The sequence below is a fragment of the Mobula birostris genome, unplaced genomic scaffold (assembly GCF_030028105.1).
Source record: "Mobula birostris isolate sMobBir1 unplaced genomic scaffold, sMobBir1.hap1 scaffold_1893, whole genome shotgun sequence".
Taxonomy (NCBI): Eukaryota; Metazoa; Chordata; class Chondrichthyes; order Myliobatiformes; family Myliobatidae; genus Mobula; species Mobula birostris.
The window spans coordinates 10,058-32,488 of record NW_027274940.1 but is presented as its reverse complement, the minus strand read 5'-3'; the positions used below and the strand labels follow the sequence as shown (position 1 = coordinate 32,488).

The following is a 22,431-nucleotide window of genomic DNA, read 5'->3' as shown; positions in this document are numbered from 1 at the left end:
TGCCCCCACAGGGGACTGTATTGGCTCCATTACTGTTTACCCTGTATACCTCAGACTTTAGATACAATACTGAGTCATGTCATCTGCAGAAAGTCTCTGTTGACAGCATTAGTTGGGTGTATAAAGGGACAGGAGGATGAATACAGGGCCCCGGTGGAGCACTTTGTCAAATAGTGCAAGCTGAATCATCTGCAGCTCAACATCAGTCAGACAAAGGAGATGATGATTGACTTTAGGAAGACTAAGCCTGCACTGCTTCCTGTTATTATTGATGATGATGACCTACAACTACCTGGGGGAGCACCTGGATGACAGATTCTACTTCCTGAGGAGACTAAGATCCTTTGGAGCATGCAGGCCTCTCCTTCACATGTTCTACCAGTATGTTGTCACCAGTACAATCTTCCATGTGGTGGTGTGCTAGGGCATCATCACGAGTGATGCCAATAGGCTCAATAAACTGATTAGAAAGGCTGATTCTGTTATAGGAGTTAAACTGGACACACTGGAGGCTGTGGTAGAACAAAGGACCCTTCAGAAAATCCTGGCAATTCTGGACAATGTTCCTCACTCTCTGCATGCCATCTTGGCTGAATAGAGGAGCACATTCAGTAATAGACTAAGACAACTGTGCTGCTCCAAAGAGCACTATATGAGGTCATTCTTACTCACGGCCATAAGGCTCTATAATGTCAACCTATAGCTGGGGAAGTGATGATCCCCCTCCTGTTAGACTGTTTAGTGTAACCTGTTTTTTAACTATTCTTCTTACTTCTCTTCTAATATTATACATCTGTGAACTTGTAATGTTACTGTGACACTGTAATTTTCTTTGGGATCAATAAGTATCTATCTATCTTGCACAAATGTAAATGGAATGTTCATGTGGGCAACTTGCCAACGCATGAACTTCCTTCAAACAGAACAAATCCATCACATTGCTCTCCCTATTTCCACTCTCAATATCTAAATTGCCAAATCCAGACCATCCTATTCTCTGTACCAGCTGGCAAGTTGAAGACTAAGAAACCAACTTAAAATCATTCCCATGCCTGAAAATTGAAAAATCGTTTAATCTTCAAAATTATTCAAACTCCTTTCAATAGAAATTAAAATACAGATTTGTTTACACTTAATCATACAAATGACGATTCAAGATATTACTAACTTAAACAATCAGAAATATGCCAACTACAAATACATTTCTTTCAGAAGAGCGCAGATTTCATTAGATGCAAAATATGCCATTTACAACACAACCACCACCACATCCTTTTGTTTTAAAAGTAAAAGAGGTGCTGGTAAGTTTTCTACAGCTAGCTGCAAAATATACCATGTCACTGATGAAACTAATGTGCTAAAATGTCAGACTGGTACATAAGAAAGCTGTGCTGAGAAAGAAATTAAGAGGGCATAATGGCCTTCATGACCCACTTCAAAGTAATACTCCAGCATATCAGCAAGCATCAGGATAAATACAGATGGATCTGCAAAAACCAATTTGGATGAGAGAAATTGCTGACCCAACCAAACTTCTTCATCCAGGAATATTTTATCTATTACCATGATACTTCTAGCCCACCAAAGAATATGCAATTGTTTCTTAAATGCTTATAAGATATGCCGATCAGGGATATGTTGATCACTGTTGATACGTGGCCCTAAATTATCTCTTTTGAATCGGTCTCACATTTCCATTCCCTGTCTCTTTCAAATATTTAACTTTTTGTGTTGTTCCAAGAAATCGTATGTGTTTCTTTTCTAGCGACAATTCCGTCCCCAGTGTAATCAGGAAGGAGACTTAAAACTATCAAATTCCTGCATTCCCCAAACCTCATTGAGAATCAAATTATACAGTAGCTCTAATCTGCAGGATTCTTTTAAATGAAAAGACATGGATTCATTTTCACTGCTTCCTTTCCTTCATATATTGTTCCCAACTCTTCAAACTCACCCTCATTTTTTGTTTGACGGTCTTGTACTTTCATCAAGAAGCAAGTGTTTCTATTGGCAAAAATGCCTGGTGCAAGAGGACACTGAAGGGAAGAGATTTGGTTTGTGCAGCCAGTTGAGATTACAAACTGTGCAGTCCAATTGTTTTAAGGAAGTAAAATAAATTGTAATTTTCAAAATAAAAGTAGGTTTTTAAAAAAGGATAAATACTCAAGTTGCTGATTTCTGGGAGAATGGTGTGGTGATAGCAGCTTGATCGACTGCTACCTTTTTGATGAAGGCCCTCTCACATTACTGTTTCAATGCAGCAACAGTACATGCCAAATTTGGAGGACCACAGGGGAACAAAATTGATGGTTCTTTAAAGAGAGTCAGTACCGTTTGCATCCTATCATTTTTGTAAATGAGAATGGTTTGGGTGGCTGGCTAAATCATCATATAGCCAGCATGCACAGACATTGTAAAGGAGAGTGGTATTTGACATTGCAAGTAACTAAGAATCAGACTGCATTCTCTTTAAGTTGCCTGAGGTTGTGCAATAGAAAATCTCATGTGGCTAGTTCAGAACATTTAGTGCAAGCATTATACTCAAAATGAATGCTAACACTGCATTTGCCTGCCTTACCACTGACTCAAACCTTAAGTTAACCTTTAGGGAATCCTGCGTGAGGATACCAGCCCCCAAAATCCCATTGCATCCCTGATCTCTGAATTTTCCTCTCCATTTAGAAAATAGTCTACCTCTTTATTCCTTTTAGCAAAGTGCATGACCATACACTTCTCTATACTACACCCCATCTTTGCCACCTCTTTCTTCATTCTCTTAATCTGTTCAAGTCCTTCTTGCAGACCTCTGCTTCCTTAACACTGCCTGCCCTTCCACTTTTCTTCGTATTGTCTGCAAATTTGGCCACAAAGCCATCAATCCTGTCATCCGAATCAATGAGATACAGAAGCGTTCCCAAAACTGACCCCTGTGGAATGACACTAGTCATTGGCAGCCAACCAGAAATCATCAGTCAAGATGGATGGGAAACAGAAAACATGGAATGCAAGGTCACTTTGCCCGATTTCTTACACTGGATTCCGTTATTAAAATGGACATTTGGAAATTCATATAAAAGGGAAATTATGTTCAGCAAATTAGCTGGAGTTCCTGTTACAAACAGAATAGATAAAGGGAAAAGAGCGATCTCTTTGGATTCCTGGATGATAAAAGGATATCATATCAAAGGCCTTGCGTACAGCAGATGGTGCACTGGGAAAATGTGAGGTTATCCACTGCAGAGGGATGAAGAAGCATTTCACCTAAAGGGAGTGAAACTATCAGGTATTGCAGCACAACAGGGTCCTGGTGCATGAAACAAAAGGTTGGCAGGCTGGTGAATCAAGTGATCAGGATGGGCAATGGTCAACATATGAACATTAAGATGGGGATGTTTTGATGAGACTTCACAGGATGCTACGGAGGATGTGCCTGTGATATCGTGTACTTTTAGCCTTCACACTTAAAGATATCCTTGCATTGGAGATTTGCAGGGAAAGTCCACTGGCATGATTCATAGAATATAGGGCTAGACATACACTACAAAGAGAGGTTGAAGGTCTCTACTACTAAAACCCCAAGCACAAACGTGATTAACAACCACAATTGGTTGTTAATTCTACCTGCCACCATGTCCCCACTAAAGATTACATTTAATCTCCCTGATTGTTCATTGCAATTCTAATTTACCAGATAGCCCATCCATAAACTATGAAAGATGCAGAGGCTACACTGCCAGCAACTAAATAACAGTGGAAAGGAATGCAGCAATGTTTTCAGCCATGTCCAAAAACACAGTCTATTATCACCCATATAATGCCACTGACATCAGAAGGAGTTAGGACAGACAACAGGACAACCTTAACTTTACTTTGGAAGCACAGACTGAGAACTTCTCTAACATTAAAACAAACTTTGAAGCTGGAATACAATTAAAATTTGCATAGGTATCACTTTTAACGATAACAGATCATGCATATGAATTGAGTTTTATCAGAGCTTTCTCTGATTTAAATGAAAGATTAGTTTGTAGCGATGTGCTACACACAGAGTTAGAAATAACGACACGCAGTCTGTAAGTCGCACTTGAGACTAGTTTATTCAAACTTTGCGGTGCTGGCTTTTACGCAGTTCCGTTCCCGCCCCCTCCGGGTGGAAATGACGTCAGAGGTGCATTACAAAAGTCTCTTCCCGCGCGCGGACTTTCTCCCCTTGCTGGTGAAGAAGGCAGCCCAGCACCATTTTGGGGCTGGCCTCTCTGCCGACACGTGCGCCATTTTGTGAGCCCGTTCGCCTGCGTAGAAAGTGGGTCACCACATAACCGCCCCCCCCCAGAACCGGTGATACACCCCCCAATGTCCACAGTCTGGATTGGTCTCTGTTTGGGCGGTCTCTCTCTGCGCCGCAGTGCCTGAACCTCGACCGGCTGCGCCAAGTCCACATGTGCCAGTTTGAGTCGGTCCGCTGTGAAAACCTCCTCTTCCCCACCAATGCCCAGAACGTACGTGGACCCATTGTTCCCGATCACCTTGAACGGCCTCTCGTACGGCCGCTGTAGCAGTGCCCAGTGTGCGCCCCTTCGTACAAATACAAACTTACATTTCTGCAGGTCTTTGGGTACGCAAGTCGGGATCTGTCCATGCTGTGAAGTAGGTACGGGGGCCAAGTTGCCGAGCCTCTCACGTAGTCTGTCCAGGACTGCTGCGGGTTCTTCCTCTTGCTCCCTTGGGGCTGGTATGAACTCTCCTGGGACAACCAGGGGTGCGCCATACACCATCTCGGTCGACGAGGTGTGCAGATCCTCTTTGGGCGCTGTGCGGATTCCGAGCAGGACCCAGGGAAACTCGTCCACCCAGTTAGGCCCTTTCAGGCGGGCCATGAGAATTGACTTCAGGTGACGGTGGAAGCGTTCCACTAGTCTGTTCGACTGTGGGTGGTAGACAGTTGTGTGGTGTAGCTGCGTTCCCAACAGGCTGGCCACAGCCGACCACAGGCTGGAGGTGGACTGGGCGCCTCTGTCAGAGGTAATGAGGGCTGGTATCCCGAAGCGTGCTACGCAGGTTGCAATCAGTGCTTGGGCGCAGGAATCGGCGGTGGTGTCGTTGAGCGGGACCGCCTCTGGCCATCTGGTGAACCAGTCTATCATAGTTAGGAGGTACCGTGCTCCTCGCGACACTGGCAGGGGCCCCACAATATTCACATGAATGTGGTCAAACCTCCGGCGGGTGGGATCGAACTGCTGCGGCGGAGCCTTGGTGTGCCGCTGCACCTTGGCTGTTTGACACTGCATGCACGTTTTGGCCCATTTGCTGACCTGTTTGCGAAGTCTGTGCCACATGAACTTGCTGGAGACCATCCGGACAGTTGTCCTGATAGATGGGTGCGCCACGCCATGTATGGAGTTGAAAACTCGCTGCCGCCAGGCTGCCGGGAAGATGGGGTGAGGTTGGCCGGTAGCCACATCACACAGGGGGTCCTCTCACCTGGGCCTACGAGGAAGTCTTGCAGCTACAAACCCGAGACTGCGGTCCTGTAGCTGGGCATCTCGTCTGCCTGCTGCGCCTCCGCCAGTGCTGCATAGTCCACCCCCGGGACAGGGCCTGGACAGCTGGTCTGGAGAGTGCGTCCGCCACAACATTGTCCCTTCCCGAGACATGCTGGATGTCCGTCGTGTACTCGGAAATGTAGGACAGATGTCGCTGCTGGCGGGCTGACCAGGGATTGGACACCTTCGTGAATGCGAAGGTCAACAGTTTGTGGTCTGTGAACGCGGTGAACGGCCTGCCTTCTAAGAAATACCAGAAATGCCGGATTGCCAGATATAGTGCCAACAGCTCCCAATTGAAGGCACTGTACTTGAGTTCGGGTGACCGTAGGTGCCTGCTGAAGAACGCCAGGGGTTGCCAGCGCCCCTTGATGAGTTGCTCCAGCACCCCACTGACTGCTGTGTTGGATGCGTTCACTGTGAGGGCGGTTGAAACGTCTGTTCTGGGGTGCACTAGCATCGCGGCATCTGCCAAGGCTTCCTTGGCTTTAACGAAAGCGGCCGCAGCCTCTTCGTCCCAGGTAATGTCCTTGCCTTTACCCAACATCAGAGTGAACAAAGGGCGCATGATATGGGCTGCTGAGGGGAGGAAGTGGTGGTAGAAGTTCACCATACCAACAAACTCCTGCAGGCCTTTGACTGTATTGGGCCGGGCAAAGCGGCAGATCACGTCTACCTTGGCAGGCAGAGGTGTTGCCCCGTCTTTGGTAATCCTGTGGCCCAGGAAGTCGATGGTGTCGAGTCCGAACTGTCATTTGGCCGGGTTGATCGTGAGGCTGAAATCACTCAGGCGGGAGTAGAGCTGGCGGAGGTGGGACAGATGCTCCTGATGACTACTGCTGGCTATGAGGATGTCGTCCAAATAGATGAACGCAAAGTCCAGATCGTGTCCCACCATGTCCATTAGCCGCTGGAATGTCTGTGCGGCATTCTCCAGGCGGAACGGCATTCGGAGGAATTTGAACAGGCCGAACGGGGTGATGAGTGCTGTTTTGGGGATGTCTTCAGGGTGTACCGGGATTTGATGGTATCCCTGGACAAGGTCTACTTTGGAAGGTTTGCTCGGAAACCGTTCAGGTTTGCTGCAAAGTCCTGTATGTGCGGCACGGGGTAGCGGTCTGGAGTTGTAGCCTTGTTCAGTCTGCGGTAGTCGCCGCATGGTCTCCAGCCCCCGGCTGCTTTGGGCAACCTGTGCAGGGGGGAGGCCCATGGGCTGTCCGACCGCCGTACGACCCTCTTGAACTCCTCCTTCGCCAGGCAGAGCTCGTCCGGGGGGAGCCTTTGTGCGCAGGCTTGGAGGGGTGGTCCCTGGTCGGAATGTGGTGCTGTACTCCGTGTCTGGGCATGGCTGCTGTGAACTGCGGTGCCAGAACCGATGGAAAGTCCGCCAGGATTCTGGTGAATTCGTTGTCAGACAGCGTGATGGAGTCCAGGTGTGGGGCCCGCAACTTGTCTTCACCCAGAGAGAACATCTGGAAAGTCTTGGCATGGACCAGTCTTTTCCCTTGCAAGTCGACCAGCAGGCTGTGAGCTCGCAAGAAGTCCGCCCCCAGGAATGGTTGGGCCACAGCGGCCAGTGTGAAGTCCCACGTGAACTGGCTGGCGCTGAACTGTAGCTGCACTGTGCGGGTGCCGTAGGTCCGAATAGTGCTGCCATTTGTGGCCCTCAGGGTGGGTCCCAGCTCCCTGTTGTGGGTGTCATAACCCGTTGGGGGTAAGACACTGATTTCTGCTCCGGTGTCGACCAAGAAGCAGCGTCCCGACTGTTTGTCCCAGATGTACAAGAGGCTGTCCTGGTGGCCATTCACCGTAGCCATTAGTGGCGGCTGGCCCTGGCATTTTCCAGGAACTTGCAGGGTGGGCGACAATGGCGGGCTTCTGTGCCCCACCGCTGGTGGTAGGAACACCACTGTTCATTGGCCTCCTCACTCCTGCCTCTGGGTTGTGTGCGCTCCGTTGCCGGGCCTGGACTGGCCTGCTGTTAGGCGCGTGGCTTGGTAATCTGTCCAATGGACACCCTGCTCTCCCTCTTGGCTTTCCACAGCACGTCTGCCCAGGCCGCCACCTTCCGGGGTCACTGAAATCTGCGTCGGCCAGCAGCTGATGTATGTCCTCGGGCAGTTGCTCTAGGAAAGCCTGCTCAAACATGAGGCAGGGCTTGTGTCCTTCAGCCAGAGCCAGCATCTCGTTCATTAATGCTGACGGCAGCCTGTCTCCCAAACTGTCCAGGTGCAGCAAGTGGGCACCTCACTCACGCTGTGAGAGGCCAAAGGTCCCTATGGGCAGCGCTTTGAATGCTGCATATTTGCCTTCTTCCACGGGTGACTGTATGAAATCCTCAACCTGGGCAGTTGTCTCCCGGTCAAGGGAGCTCACCACATAATAGTAACGCATGGAATCAGAAGATATCTGCCGAATCTGGAACTGGGAATCTGCTTGGTCAAACCACACGTGTGGTTGCAGCGTCCAGAAAGTTGGCAGTTTTAGCGAAACTGCGTGAACAGATGAAGAGTCGATCATCTTTGGTCCAAATCCCGTTTGGACTGTCGGGGTCACCAATGTAGCGATGTGCTACACACAGAGCTAGAAGTAACGACACGCAGTCTGTAAGTTGCACTCGAGACTAGTTTATTCAAACTTCGCGGAACTGGCTTTTATGTAGTTCCCTTCCCGCCCTCTTCGGGCGGAAATGATGTCAGAGGTGCATTACAAAAGTCTCTTCCCGCGCGCGGGCTTTCTTCCCCTTTCTGGTGAAGAAGGCAGCCCAGCGCCATCTTGGGGCTGGCCTCTCTGCTGACGCACACAGCATTTTGTGAGCCGGTTCGCCTGCATAGAAAGTGGGTCGCCACAAGTTCACTGTATCCAAGTTTATTGCCGATACCAAGTGGGAAAGTAAGTTATGAGAACAGAGGGGTATAAATGGGTTGAGCTAATGGGCAAAAACTATAATAGCTGGTTCAAAAAAAAATGCAAATGAATGACAGTTTGACTAATTTGGCAAGCAGAATAGAAAAACAGATTATTTAAATGGTCTTCAAAGTCACTGTAGTTCCTTGTTCAAGAAATACATTAAATTACAGCCAAGTAATTATAGATACTTGCCTCAAATGCAAGACAATTGGTAGACAAGAGTGGTAAGTTACATCACCGTTGTATGACTGGTGAAACCACACTTTGACTATCAAGCAGCTAAGATTCATCAGATAATTTCAGTTATAAAAGGGTTACTATATAAATGAGAAAAGAGTATACTAATTTACCTGTAACATTGGAGCTTAAAAATGGTAGCCTTATTGTTACATACGAGATCTCGAGAAGATTCAACTAGGAATGTGTTAAGAAGCTGCTTCCCATGCGGTGGTGATGGTGATGGGGTGCGGCGGCGCAGTTAAGTGTTTTAAACACTGGTTACAGTTTCTGAATAGGAGTTCCAGCTTTCAATACCAAGATGAGAAGTAATTGCTTCTTCCTTAAAGGGCTGTTAATCTTTGGAGAGCAGTGGAAATTGGGTTACTAAATATACTTGAATCTAAAAAGATAGCACTTCAGATAAGATGGGGAAATCAAGAGTTGTGGGAACAAGACAGGTGTTGAAGCCAAGTTCAGATCAGCCATGAACTTAAGCTCAGGGGCTGCATGGCTTGCAATCTTTTCCTTAGCTTCAAAACCTTTTCTTATTATGTAATGATTTTCTAGAATTCATTTTGCACATTTTCCAACATTTTAATTTCTCTTTTGTAATTGCACAGTTGTCTTCTGCACATTGGCCTTTTGGGAACAGTTTTTGATTCTATTCTGTTTACTGTGTATGCCCTCAAGAAAATGAATCTCAGGGTTCTACATGGTGACATATATGTTATAAGTTTACTTTGAACTTTGACAATGATGCTGACAATCCAGAGCGATGTCTGAGTATTTGTCCACAAATCATTGAAGGTAGCAGGAAAGCTGGATAAGTGTGGTTAAGGCAGTGTGCAGGATACTTTTATCCTTTGGCTCTACTAGTAACAGGCAAGGGCAGAGATGTTGTGCTAGAACATACAAAACATTAATCTACAGACAAAGTGGTGGCTAGTTCTCGTGTCCACACTGCAAGTACGATGCAACAGCAACAGTAAGGGTGCAAAGGAGAGACAGGAGGATGCTGCCAATGCTGGACAATTCTAAAAATTACAAGGAACCATCAAGACTGTGGTTACTTTCTTAGCAACAGTAGAGATGCAGTGGGGGAAGGTAAATTTAAAGGTGTGTAAACTATGAACGGTCTCGGTGGAGTAAGGTCCCATTTTATTTAGCAGTGGTCAATACCCAGGTGGCATATATTTACATTAAATCCATTGATTGGAGGTTGAGAATAATTATCTCACTCAAAATCCATTGTTGGGCAGCATGGACGATGGACCAAATGGCCTCCTCTGTAGCATAAATTGTGTCTTGCAAGAATCTTCTGTCTTACGAATTCTAACCTCAGCTGCAGCTCTAATGAAAATGGTAATTATCAGTCTCAGGCTACGTCCGCACTACGCCGGATAATTTTGAAAACGCCGGTTTCGAGTAAAAATGACAGGCATCCACACTAAGCATTTTTCAAAGTATCTCCGTCCACATTAGATGGATATTTGGGCGAATCTCCTCCTACTGGGCATGCGCAGGACACACAGAAAACAAGTGAAAAGGAAACGATATACTTGGTGCGCGTTTGTCCAGTTACAGAGTAGAAAAACTTAAAAGGACTTGCTGTTGGCTCTTGCGCAGGAGGACTTAAAACTAAAAAAACAAATACTGCAGCGTATGGAGGCAACTGACAGGGAGTTCACGGACAGTATGACCCAGCTGATGACGAACACTGAAAAACTAACTCTGTTGCATTAATAAAGCACCTTGTTAAATGTATAAAACGTCTGCATCAGTGTTATCTTGTATTTCCATACAATGTTACATTAGGCTGTTACACATCTATTGTCAGAGAAGTACTTGCATAAATAGGTAAACCACCTTCATACAAGCAAGGACAGAAAACAGGGCGAAGTGAGTATACTTATTTATTCAGTAAGCTATGGGTCAAAGTATTTGGTGAGTACATTTCTAACCCTCCTGGTTTCAGTCTCGTTGCTGTCTGTTCTGAAATTGTTAGGTGGTTGCGTTCAAGAAAACAACGAAATGCCGCGCTGCGGCTATCTGTTCCGGCACGTCATGACAGCGTTTTAAAATAGTCAAAAAAGCTCACTTTACAATTTAACTCTCACGCCGTTCACACCGACTGCGCGTTATAACAGCTTGTGCAGTACCAAGCAGAGGCAGTAAAAGCATTGTTGTTGTGGTGTTGTCATGACAGCGTGTTTAAATCTCTCCATCTACCCTGTACACACTACAACGGATATTAGGCGTTTTCAGATTTATTCACTCTGGAGATGGTTTCTGAAAATCTCCATTTTCGGGGGATGAAAACGTCGTTTCAGTGTGGACAGAAGGTCAAAACGAAGAGAAAAAGCTTTGTTTTCAAAATTATCTGGCGTAGTGTGGACGTACCCTCAGCGATGCAGTTCCGTTGGGAATTCATTGCCAATAGTGAAGCAGAGACTTAGCAGTCACTGAAGACAATCTATATGACTAGCTGTTCTACACCACCTCAGGAAGTTCTCTGACAATAGCTGGCAACCAAGGAGATCTGCATTACTGTAATTCTCATGCTTGCCTTAAACACATGCAGGTGTTCTATTATTCTTACTGCCTAGCAATTAACACTTCATCTCCAGCCTTCAAATCTACAATATCTTTGAATATTTCGCAGAAGTACTATTAAAACACCAAAGACTAGGATAATGAGTAACTTGTAAGTGAATTATCCCTCAGTGATGACAATATCAAAAAGCCTTTTAAAATACAATCAGACATCATTTACAATACAACACAAATTTAAAGGTCATAGTAGATAAAAGTGGAAGTGTTTAGCAATCATTAAAATGACAGAAGGATAAAATAATCAGAAGTGGAGACTGCTTACTATCAAACTCCTCCAAAGTTTACATTTTGAAGTCTCACTAATGGTCTGCCAGGGAAGTTGAAAAGATATCTGCCATGTGTTTTAAAATAATTCTGGTCTACTTTCATCAAAATAAGGAGTAATGATAAGGGATATATAAAAACCATCACATTCTGTAAAAGTGAGTCGTACACTTGATGTCGGACTAAAGAAATGTATTCATTTTCCTTCCAACCCATTAAGTATACTATATATGGAAGAAAAAAATAATCCACATGCCGTCTGTCTATAACAATTATAAAATACCATGTGAGAACTAACACAAGACGAGCAATGAGATTTGATCCATTTCCTAGCACAGCCTTTTGAAATAACACTTGTTTAGTTACCAATGACTAACGATTACAAAGCAAGAATGAAAGTTTCTATTTTACAACTTACAACATTCAATCAAAATTACACAACGTATACTGCTCCAATTTGGAACAAAGATTCACAAGTTTGCGTTAGCTCTGAAAATGGATTTTAACTGAAGTTTGAAGCAACAAATAAAAAGATGTGCACAACATGAATTATCATTATTCAATAGACAACAAATTTCTTTATAAATTAAAGTTCAAAGAAAATTTTATTATCGAAGTACATATATGTCACCATGTACAACTGTAAGTTTCTTATGGTGGACCAGTTTCTTAACTGGTGGACATATTCAAAAAATCTGTAGAATAATAACCACAACACAGTCAATGAAAGACCACTCAACTAGGCCGCCCAATTAGTACGTAGATTTGTTGTTAAATAAATGAAATTTCTAGATTACAATTCTCACAGAAAACTTCGGTTAGATTTTTAATTTTGCCCTCAGCTTGGTGACTTCTGAATATATATATCCCCATGACAGAGGGATCTAAGACTTGAAGGTTGAGCTTTTAGGTAAAAGGGTAAAGAGATTCAGAGAAGGATCAGAGGAAAAAATAATATCTGAAATGCACTGCCTGAGTGGGTGATGAAGGCAGAAACTCTCACAACCTTAAAACATTTTGGTGAGCACACTTGAATTGTCAAGGCACAGAAGGCTGTGCATTGCTAAGCCATATTAACATCATTTAGCAATGCATTGTTAACACAGATGGGTCCTGGATGGTTGACACCGTCACAGTGGACTGAAGACTTTGTTTCTGTGCTACATGCGATTTAAATTCAATGCTCTGGCAATAGCTGTAAAAACATCATGTTTTATTCATAAACACAAAATAATCTGCAGATGCTGTTGTCAAAGGAACACTCACAATGCGCTGGAGGAACACAGCGGGTCAGTCAGCATCAGTTGAAAAGATTAGTCAACGTTTCGGGCCTAAACCCTTCGTCAGGACTGAAGGAAGAACTTTGGGGAGGGTTTGAAGAATGCTGGTAGTGCCCGCCATGACGTCAAACTCTTCTTCCGTTGCCTACGTCTCCGAGCCTACTTCTTTGGCAAGGATTCCCCTCCTCCTACTGATGACCTCTTCTCCTGTCTTCAACCCTCCTCCTCCTCCTGGACACCCCGCCTGGGCCTTCTACCTGCACTCGATCTCTTCATCTCCAACTGTCGCCGAGACATCAACTGTCTCAACTTCACCACTCCTCTCTCCTGTTCCAACCTCACTCCCTCTGAACACGCTGCCCTCCACTCTCTCTGCACTAATCCCAACCTCACTATCAAACCCACTGACAAAGGTGGTGCCGTAGTAGTCTGGTGGACGGACCTCTACCTCACTGAGGCCAAACGGCAGCTCTCTGACACCTCCTCTTACTTACCCGTGGAACAGGACCCCACCAAAAAACATCAAACCATTGTCTCCCGCACAATCACCGTCCTTATCAACTCTGGAGACCTTCCATCCTCAGCCGCTAAACTCATTATTCCCACACCCTGAACCGCTTGGTTTTACCTCCTCCTGAAGATACACAAGCCTGACTGTCCCGGTAGACCCATAGTTTCTGCCTGCTCCTGTCCTACCGAACTTGTATCTGCCTACCTGGACTCCATTTTGTCACCCGTAGTTCAGTCCCTCCCCACCTACATCCGCGATACATCCCATGTCCTCCACCTCTTCAATAACTTCCAGTTTCCCGGTCCCAACTGCTTCATTTTTACTATGGATGTCCAATCCTTATACACCTCCACTCCCCATCAAGAAGGCCTCAAAGCCCTCCGCTACTTCCTGGATAATAGACCTCACCAGTTCCCCACCACCACTAACCTCCTCCGGTTGGCAGAACTGGTTCTCACACTTAATACTCATTTGGCTCTTCCCACTTTCTTCAGAATAAGGGTGTAGCTATGGGAACTCGCATGGGACCCAGCTACGCCTGCCTCTTCATTGGTTATGTGGAACAGTCTGTGCTCCAAACCTATTCTGGTACCGCTCCCCAACTTTTCCTTCACTGCATTGATGACTACATTGGTGCTGCTTCCTGCACCCATGCTGAGCTCGTCAATTTCATCGACTTTACTCCTAACTTCCACCCAGCCCCCAAATTCACTTGGTCTATCTCGGACACTTCCCTCCCCTTTCTCGATCTCTCACTCTCCATCTCTGGAGACAGACTGTCCACTGACATGTTCTACAAGCCCACTGACTCTCATAACTACCTCGACTATACCTCTTCCCACCCCGCCACATGCAAAAATGCTATTCCCTATTCCCAGTTCCTCCGTCTCCGCCGCATCTGCTCCGAGGATGAGGCTTTCCGTTCCAGGACATCTCAAATGTCCTCTTTCTTTAAGGATCATGGTTTCCCTTCTGCTGTCATCAATGATGTCCTCACCCGCATCTCCTCCATTTCCCGCACTTCGGCCCTCACCCCATCTTCCCGCCACCACAACAGGACCCTTGTCCTCACCTACCACCCCACCAGCCTCCGGATCCAGCACGTTATCCTCTGCAACTTCCGCCACCTTCAACAGGACCCCACCACTAAGCACATCTTTCCCTCTCCACCCCTCTCCGCTTTCCACAGGGATCGATCCCTCCACGACTCACTTACCCGCACGTCCATCCCCACAGATCTCCCACCCGGCACTTATCCCTGTAAGCGTAAGTGCTACACCTGTCCCTACACCTCCTCTCTTGCCACCATTCAGGGCCCCAAACAGTCCTTCCAGTGAGGCAACACTTCACTTGCGAATCTTTTGGGGTCATCTATTGCATCCCGTGCTCCCAGTGCAGCCTCCTCTACATCGGTGAAACCTGACGCAGATTGGGGGACCTCTTCGTCGAGCACCTCCACTCCGTCCGCCAAAACAGACAGGATCTCCAGGTAGCCACCCACTTCAACTCTGCTTCCCATTCCCATTCAGATATGTCCATACATGGCATCCTCTACTGCCATGATGAGGCTAAACTCAGGTTGGAGGAGCAACACCTCATATACCATCTAGGTAGTCTCCAGCCCCTTGGTATGAACATAGAATTCTCCAACTTCTGGTAATTCCCTCCCCCTCCCTTCCTCTATCCCTATTTCACATCACCTCCCTCATAGTTCCGCCTCCTTGTACTACTTCGCATTGTTCTCCTGCCAATCACCTCCCTGCTTCCCCTCCCCCACCCCTTTGTCTTTCAAATTACTGTTTTTTCCCCAACTACTAGCATTCTTCAAACCCTCCCCAAAGTTCTTCCTTCAGTCCTGACGAAGGGTTTCGGCCCAAAACGTTGAATAATCTTTTCAACTGATGCTGACTGACCTGCTGAGTTCCTCCAGAGCATTGTGAAAGTTTAATTCATTTCTGTAGAGGATCCCACCCCCACTGCACCCACATCAGACCTGGACAGGAGCCTATACACAAACACATTTTTACTTCTGCGCTTCAGGTTCTTAAGGATCTATTGTTGCCTTCTAATCACTATTAATTTTGACCTTGCAACAGAAGTTATAGACTGCAGAACAGGACCTTTTGAGATACATCCATAGAGCCAAATGAACACAATTTTATGAATGTATGATTCTATGACACTGAGATTACAATCCTGAGAGGTTATTTAATAACAGAGCACAGTTAGTGTGCTGTAGAGAAGTGGGAACCAGATCTGTAGTCTTTGTACTGATTTTCATTGCAAGTATCTGCCGTCACAATAAAGTGGCCACTTTATTAGGTACAGGACATACCTAATATGTCCTGTACCACACAAAGTGGCTATTGAGTGTATGTTCGTGGTCTTCTGCAGCCCATCCACTTCAAGGTTTGATGTGTTGTGTGTTCACAGATGCTCTTCTGCACACCAGTGTTGTAATGTGTGGTTATTTGAGTTAGATGCCTTCCTGTCTTCTTCAACCAGTTTGGCCATTCTTCCCTGGCCTCTCTCATTAACAAAGCATTTTCACTCACAGAACTGCTGTTCATTGATTGTGTTTTTTTAAAAAATAAACTCTGGAGAATGTTATGTGTGAAAATCCCAGGTGATCAGCAGTCTGAGATATTCAGACCACCCTGTCCGGCACCAACAATTATTCCACGGTCAAAGTCGCTTAGATCACATTTCTACACCATATTGATAAATGGCCAAACCAGCCCCTTAACTTTTCCACCTATCACTTCCCAGTTTCTTACCGTGTCCTGTTCCCGCCCCCACCCAGCTTCACCCATCATCTTCTAGCTTGCTGTTCTTCTTCTCCACCCACCTTCTTATACCCCTTTCTTTCCGGTCCTGATGAAGCGTCTCAGCCCAAAATGTGACTCTTTATTCATTTTCATAGATGCTACCTGACCTGCTGAGTTCCTCCTACATTTTGTGTGCGTTGACCTGAACCTCTTGACCATGTCTGCATGCTCTTACACATTAAGTTACTACTACATTGAGTTGCTGATTGGCTGTTTAGACATTTGTATTAATGAGCATATCTGACGCAAGCAACATTTCAGAAACCCCCCCCATCCACTCCAGTAAGTGCAAAAAGTTTCTCTTAAAGGACTATAGATGAGGACATTTGTAGCATGTGAATATCCTGTTTCCTGAAGGCTGGACAACTGCTGTATTGTAGGAATATGCAGTGGGATACCACTGGGTTCAAATGACCACTGGTGCTAAGTTGTAAAGATAAAGTGATTTAAATTCAAGAACCGTATACAGAACAGTTAAATTGACAATATATTTAAATGAGATTGAGAGATGAAATATATTACAAATACATGCACAAGTTGTACTCAAAAGGAAATGGACTGAAGTACTGAAAGACAGATCATATTGTTACTGGCGCATATTTTTTATTGGGAGCACCAAAATGCCTTGGTTCTAATGATAAGAACAAGTTCTTAAGACTTATTAAACTAACTTAAAACCAGGCACAAGTTTAAAAAGTAAAATGGAATAGCTATGATTTAAGTGAACAGCACAACAGATTTGTACTCTGATGAGCTTCCTGCGTTCTGTTGAGTTTTTAAAACAAATAACATTAAGAGCACTGAAAAATTTGAAGATACAGAAATGGCAGGTGCTGAGTCTAGAATAGAAACAGAAATCTGGAAAAAAGTAAGAAGTTACATTTGAGAGGGAGCTGGGAAGATTGCCAGTATATAGCAGTACATGGGGTGGGATTAGGACAGAGACTGGTAGCTGATATGTGTAGATTTAGGTTGAGTGAAAAATCAAATGTAATTGAACCGTAGGTAAAGTAACCCTGAGAATCCACTCTTCCACAAGGTTAGCTAAGGTATCAAAAGTTAGTAAGCACTCACAATAAAGGAAATACTGAGGGGAAAATATTTCCTGCTGCAAAACACTTCATTAGAGAATTACACAAAATTCGGGATTCATTTACAGACATCCTTCAGACAATTTATGAAGCCACTTATTTTACTTCCTTTATTACTGTTTTTCTTCTTTCAAATATGATTCAGCTACTATTGGACCCTGTGATTTACTATTTGATGGTGTTTTTTTGGGCCAAGTGAGCAGTCTGGCGCTTTGCAGTCTCTGAGGGTGTTTGATAAGGTTTCGAGCGGAGCGCAGCCTGGAGACGGGGCGCGAGCCCATGATCAACTCCATTTCTCCCCAATCTAAATGTTGAGGAAAATTGAAATCAGTGAGGTCAAGAGCAGGTGGTGAACCGGTGTTCAGCGCTGACTGCCTGTGAGTGATATCTATATCTATCTCACTCTCACTCACACACTCACTCACTCACACACTTGCTGCTTCTGGAGGAAGGTGCCTGCGTTCAATTGGTCTCTCACTCAATGCTGCTGGAGTCCATGGGTCTTGCGAAAGGTTTAATTGATGCAGTTTGTAGACAGGTGTCCATGTTATGATGTGTTTCTGGTTGTTTTCTTTTTTTTGTTGCTATTTTGATCGGGGCAGATGGGCTCTGCAGCCTGCATTCAAGGAACAACACAGTGCTAGATTGAACTGAAAGGAGCCAGAACTGAACATGCTTGGATTGTTTTGTTGACTTTGTGGTTTGGTCTTTTATATTGTGTTTTTGCTCTTTTTTGCCATTCGCACAATTTTTCTTTTTTTTTTGCAAGTTGGCGGTTTGTTTTTTTTCTTTGAATGGATTCCATGGTTTTGTTTTGTGGCTGTCTGTGGGAAGAATCTCAGGGTTGTATATTGCATGCATACTTTGATAATAAATGTACTTTGAATCCCTTTGAATTAAAATTCTCTGTATCAATGCAGATCTGTGACTACATCCTCAAAGCATTAGTAGGTGCAAAGGCCAGTTACTTTTAGTTCCAATGCTGCACCTGCAACTATGCTTCAAAGAACATAAGTTAAGATACTTGTTGCTACTGCTGTTATATTCTGTGGAAAATAGCACATTCATTAAAATGCATTCTAATAAGAACTTTGATCAACCAGCACCTTTTTTAAAGAGAAGATATCCAGTAGGATAAAAAAAAATGTAGGTAGCACAAATTGGAAATTCAGCAGATTTCCTTATCCAAATCCAAATTAACATGTTCCACATGAAATGCACAAGGCTATCAAATACCGTGGATTCCAGTTAATTGGGACACACCAGGCCATGTCCATTTTGGTCCAATTCAGTGGCTGCTCCAGTTAGCCAAAGTTTCATGGAAACAGTTAAAAAGGTATACAAAAAAAAAGACAAACAACTGTTTAACTGTGTAACAAATTATGTAATTAAATGACATATAGAACAAATTATAATGCAACTAATATTACTACAGTACTATAAAGCTGTTTATTAGTTCCTAATAGTTATCAACGGAAGAATTAATCCAGTGTATTTTGCTGTGTTCCCTTGATTGACTAAGTGCAGACATCTAGTGCAGACAATTGCGTCCTCTAAATCTTTCATTTTCATTGTAACATTCAAGCTGATTGTTGCTACTTTTAAAATTCTTTGTAGTTCTTAACTTCCAGTAGTGAAATCATTTCATTTACACTCCCAGCTGTTTCTGGCATCTCCGAGGCTCAATGCTTGAAACCACAGTGAGCGAAACAGTTCTGAACTGCCTTACTGCTTATTTCTCGTCAACTATCAGTGACAAAAATCACAGATTTTTGAACACAAACACATGCAACTAATGTTATTTAAAAAACTGTTCACTCTAAGCACGGTATAGTGTCTAACAACCACACAAGTGCACATGATTGATCTAGCTAGAAACTGTTCATCAAGTCTCCTGTCCCAATTAAGCAGCATGGTGTCCCAAATAAATACTGGAAATTCCTGCTATTTTCTCGATTAGATTTTGCTCTTCAAGAGTTGTCCCAAATAAGTAGCTGCCCCGATTTACCAATGGCCAAATTAACCAGAATCCACTGCATTTCCTTTTCACTAGGATGCCTTACCAAAAACAAAAAATTTCACAACCTTAGAAGTTCCCTGTCTTTACTCTACACTAAATTTTGCATCATATGTATATATTGTCAATGACTATGCAAGTAGATAATCAACAATAAATACATATTTTGTAAAAGCAAGGCCATACCAGATGAAAAAGCTTTTGTGCTGAAATGATTTCGCTGACCACAATCATACCTTTTCAGTCCATCAATTAGAAACTGCATCTTTATAAAAGAAATGATTGATTGTAGCTTCTTGGCTTCAAGCCCTAAATTGCCACACCCATCTGTAAAACTTGAATGAGCTTAATGGTTCATGGAAGTTTTCAAGTTGGTTTAACAGAAACTTTCAGCTCAGCTCAACATTACTTAAAATTGGAATTCAGTTTTTCTAAAAATGAATGCGATTCAGGAAATGTGGTACTTAACCTACATACAGAGGGTCATAGATAAATTGTAATTGACAAATGCTAGCTAGTTTTGACTAAAAGCTATTATTAATGTTAAACTGTTAAAATTAGGCAATACCCTCAAACTAATTTTCAACTGGCAGAGAGAAAAACGCTTTCAATTAGTTGCTGAGATTATGGATACTAATGCACATCTCTTTTTAAGATGCAATTTGCAATAAAGTATTCAACATCTGGGGAAAATCAATGTAAGTATGAAGGTAAAATTGCAAGACCCCATTTTTACGCTGTAACTTCTTTGTTGGTTTTGTGAATGTTATGAAAACAGCAATGTCATGGCTGACTTACCATGCTGCCAATGTCAGCAATAAAGCTGTCAGAGAACTACTTACTTAAACCCCCACGCAAAACAAGTTTACTGTATCATGTGTTTTTGTCAGTGAGAAGTAACCAGAGCGTCTTTACTTAGCACTTTGGCTGCACAACTGTTACTTATTCCTTATCAACTCATACCCGAACATCAGTAGTGACTAATTGCTTTATGGCACAAACTGCTTCAGTTGCAAAGCTGCAGCAAACAGTACTGAGGACTATGTGATTATTAGCAATCAGACCCATTTCCCACCTATGATGGAAGGTGGTTTATGAAAATTGTCTTCTGCTCTGAAAACAATTCCAGTAAGCAGATATCTGTTGCCAGTAAAAATCAAAGGTGGTCTTTGTGTAGTGAATGGTTGCTTGACTTCCATGAGATCAAAATTTGAGATCAGTTTAGATAATCTGAATTACAAAGGCGGTCCAAAGCCTAATAAGTGATGGAATTGATCAAACACCACAAACATGCATATTGTGGGTATGCAAAGAGTAGGACAGAACTGTCTGGGTTCTAGCACAACAACTCACAAGGAGAAAGGATTTTAAATTTCAGGATTATTCTAATTGAACCAGATTTCCAATCTCAGGATCCATAGCAGCTTGGTAGATTTCGTAAGACAATGAAAAATGTTGATATTTTGTGAAGCAAGAGGCAGTCCTAGATCATGCATGGAGAATAACTGTCTAAGGAAAATAAAGCCCAGTTTGCATAGTCTGCAATATTTCTAATATACACATTACCTCAGGAACTACAGGCTGGATACTGTACTGCTAAAGAAAGATTGTTCAGTTAGGCAGTAGATCCTTAACTGCCTTAGACAGCACTGATCATTTTGTACAAAATACCTCATGCACATAGCGATACTTTATGAAAAATTTCAAAAGGGGAACTTTAGTTAGCTTTTGGTTTCCTTTAAAAGTTCTGGTTTAACAACTTGATGCATACAGAGCTGCAAGTGCCAGTAGTGACAATATCAGACCAGCAGGCGAACACTCAGTCAACGATGGAGTTTAACTCAATAAAAATGCCTGGGCTTAGATAAACTCAGAATATAAAGATCTTTCGATTTATGATGAGTGAAATGAAAGCTTGTAAAAATTCTGCACCTGCCGATGCCATAGCAAGGATCCAAGAGCAAAGGATTTACTGTTTTTCATTGGTCACTGTTGTTTTGAAAAACTTCACATTAAACTTCCATTTTAAAATAAATGGATCATCATGCATTAAAATTTAATTGAAAGAATGTAAAAAGGCACAAATATAATTTAAAAGCTAATTATGCTTGCCTTTCTTTTATGCTCTCGACCATAGCAAAGCTATTTGGTTTCTCTCTAATATGGACATCAACCGAACCGCAAGAGCAAGATCTTATTTGTAATAGGCTCTCAGAATGCAAGTACTGAGCTGATCTCTTTATCTGGTGTTTCTCTGGAACTACTGTACATGAACAATGATGTATAAAACTGACTGAAAGCTTTGGTACAATAGGAGGTGGCAGATGAAGCCCAGAATACACTGTGTACATCAGGAAAATTGCAACCTAGGACGCCTCGGCTCTTAATGTTCACATTTTTTTCTCTAATAATCGGAGAATACTGCTACAGACCTGATCCTGGAGTGATTAATGGTCCCTCCAACTCCAATGCCTCATCTTCACCTTGGTCTTTTTCGTCCGTCTTTCGTTTTTTCTTTTTTGTTGGATCTTTAGGTTTTCTCAGCAGCGAGAGTTCTTCAGGATGCCTTATATCTGTTAGAACAGAGAAGCAAACTTAGAAACTGACGAGACCTTCAGTCAAAAAATTAACAACAAACCAGTGCTCATAAAAACCTTACTGAGAGTGGTAATTTGTAGAATTTAAGTCCATATACATTTAAACATGCGCTGCTCGATGCCCAAAAATACGACCACTTAGCCATTAGAAGGTCAGTGACCTGTTGTTTTACTAAGATACCCAATTCAAATTATTTCCCATGGCGGAATGAACATGTCCTTCCACCCCTTCCACAGGGATTCAAAAACCATTTCATTTAGGTTATGGTGACTGTTCTACATAAAGTACAGGCGTCCCCTGCTTTTCGAACGTTCACTTTACGAAATCTCGCTGTTACGAAAGACCTACATTAGTTACCTGTTTTCGTTAACAGAAGGTGTTTTCACTGTTACGCAAAAAGGCAGTGCGTGCCCCAAGCAGCCAGGCGCCTCCCCTGGAACTGCATTCTAGCCGGCATTGCTTAACCACGTGCCTGTGAGCAGCCGTTAGCAAGATGTTCTAAGGTATCGGAAAAGCCTAAAAGAGCTCGTAAAGGTGTTACATTTAGCGTAAAACTA

The 22,431-nt window shown here is 43.6% G+C and overlaps 1 protein-coding gene across 1 annotated transcript in view; it reads right to left on the bottom strand.

The window, feature by feature from the left end:
• Positions 1 to 21,849, bottom strand: part of LOC140192640 (fermitin family homolog 2-like) — a gene marked incomplete at its 5' end in the record, with an annotated part of 63,895 nt that extends 42,046 nt beyond the window's left edge. Inside the window, one exon of the mRNA XM_072250171.1 lies at positions 21,709 to 21,849. Coding sequence (XP_072106272.1) covers positions 21,709 to 21,849 — 141 coding nt within the window. The remainder of the gene's footprint in view (positions 1 to 21,708) is intronic.
• Positions 21,850 to 22,431: the final 582 nt, after the last annotated feature.